The sequence below is a fragment of the Penaeus monodon genome, chromosome 15 (genome assembly GCF_015228065.2).
Source record: "Penaeus monodon isolate SGIC_2016 chromosome 15, NSTDA_Pmon_1, whole genome shotgun sequence".
In the NCBI taxonomy this organism is placed as follows: domain Eukaryota; kingdom Metazoa; phylum Arthropoda; class Malacostraca; order Decapoda; family Penaeidae; genus Penaeus; species Penaeus monodon.
This window is the reverse complement of record NC_051400.1, coordinates 14,504,278-14,505,610: the sequence shown is the minus strand read 5'-3', so window position 1 is coordinate 14,505,610 and position 1,333 is coordinate 14,504,278. Positions and strand designations below refer to the sequence as shown.

The 1,333-nt window shown below is 39.7% G+C and overlaps 1 protein-coding gene across 2 annotated transcripts in view; it reads right to left on the bottom strand.

The window, feature by feature from the left end:
• The window catches only part of LOC119581762 (allantoinase-like), a gene marked incomplete in the record, with an annotated part of 8,945 nt that overhangs the window by 1,213 nt on the left and 6,399 nt on the right, over positions 1 to 1,333 (bottom strand). For both annotated transcript variants that reach the window (XM_037929894.1, XM_037929895.1), the window contains 3 exon segments: positions 44 to 76; positions 569 to 741; positions 1,144 to 1,282. In XM_037929894.1, the coding sequence (XP_037785822.1) occupies positions 44 to 76; positions 569 to 741; positions 1,144 to 1,282 (345 nt within the window).

The window sequence follows — 1,333 nt, the reverse complement described above, 5'->3', positions numbered from 1 at the left end:
ACAGCAGTGAAGATGATAACAATTGCTGTAACAAAATTCTTACCTTATTTTTATGGTGAATCATTGACTCGAGGACCTTAAAAAAAGAAAGAATCGTGTTATAGTAGGCCCATTGATGCGAGTAATCTGATCTCGGGAACAACACAATGGGAACAAATGGTACGCAACAGCTTGAGATGCATCCGATCTGAATACACACTGCATGTTAATCTGAACATCAAGGAAGTTTCTAAACAGGGTTTTACCTTCTATAACTCCAGTAAGCATAAAATGATATGCCTCGGTGCATTTATGAATTTAAATGAAGGCGATTCTTTCATGGACATGTCGTCCCTTTTTCAGATTTATATATTTTGCTTTATGAACCTATGCCTAGACACGATTACATACAAAGAAACTGCTTTATAGACAAAACTATACTTCAGAACTAAATTACTAAATATACAAGCAGAAAACCTTATACCTGCACCAAATCCCCGTACAGATCAATATCGAATATGCCGTTTATTTCTAATGATAAATAAAGAAATGAAATAAGACTAGAAAAGTGAAAGCTAAAAGAACGTACCGTGAACGTCTCAGATGGATCCCAGATAACGAAGTCCGCGTCATAGCCTTCCTCGAGAGCTCCTTTCCTGTCGCCGAGAGAAGCTTGGGAAGCTGGGCCGACGGAGAGGAGCTTCACGACGTCTTGCAGAGTGAAGCCCCGCCTGCTGGCCTCCGTCCAGAACACGGACAGACCTGGTTGAATGGGTGTGAAACTCCACTGAATAGCTTTAGAGGGGGAATTAAGTATCTGAAGCCATCTTGAATTGTTTTAGAAAGATTTCGATTTTTTTCTAAGCGCATTTGAAGTTTCTCACATGCACAGTTTTTTTTAATACCTTTGGAATGATATTGAATAGTTTTTATTTTTTACTAGACTCTCCATATAGAATCTGAGTAGCATTATCAGGGAATCTGCATCTTACACTGGGTTTTGTTGAAAGAGATTAGGACATTAGTGAAGAAATATCTTGTTTTGAAGTGTACTGAAGCGTAATACAGTATCCATCAAGAAGTTAATAAACAATGTCTCATTTCTTTCACTATTCCATTGCATTTCACTATTGCATTTTCAGACGATGAAAATAAGGACCATACCAAACTGCACCGAAGCAATGCCACCCCAGGCTTCCATGAAATTCATCTTTCCAGGAAGTTTCAGGTCAGGAGTGCAAGGAGAATGATCACTTACTACCTGCTGGATAGTGCCGTCTCTTACTGCTTCCCATAACTGCTCCTGTGTGGCGGGGCGCTGACTATTAGACGAGCGGCAGAGAGCTTTATTTCA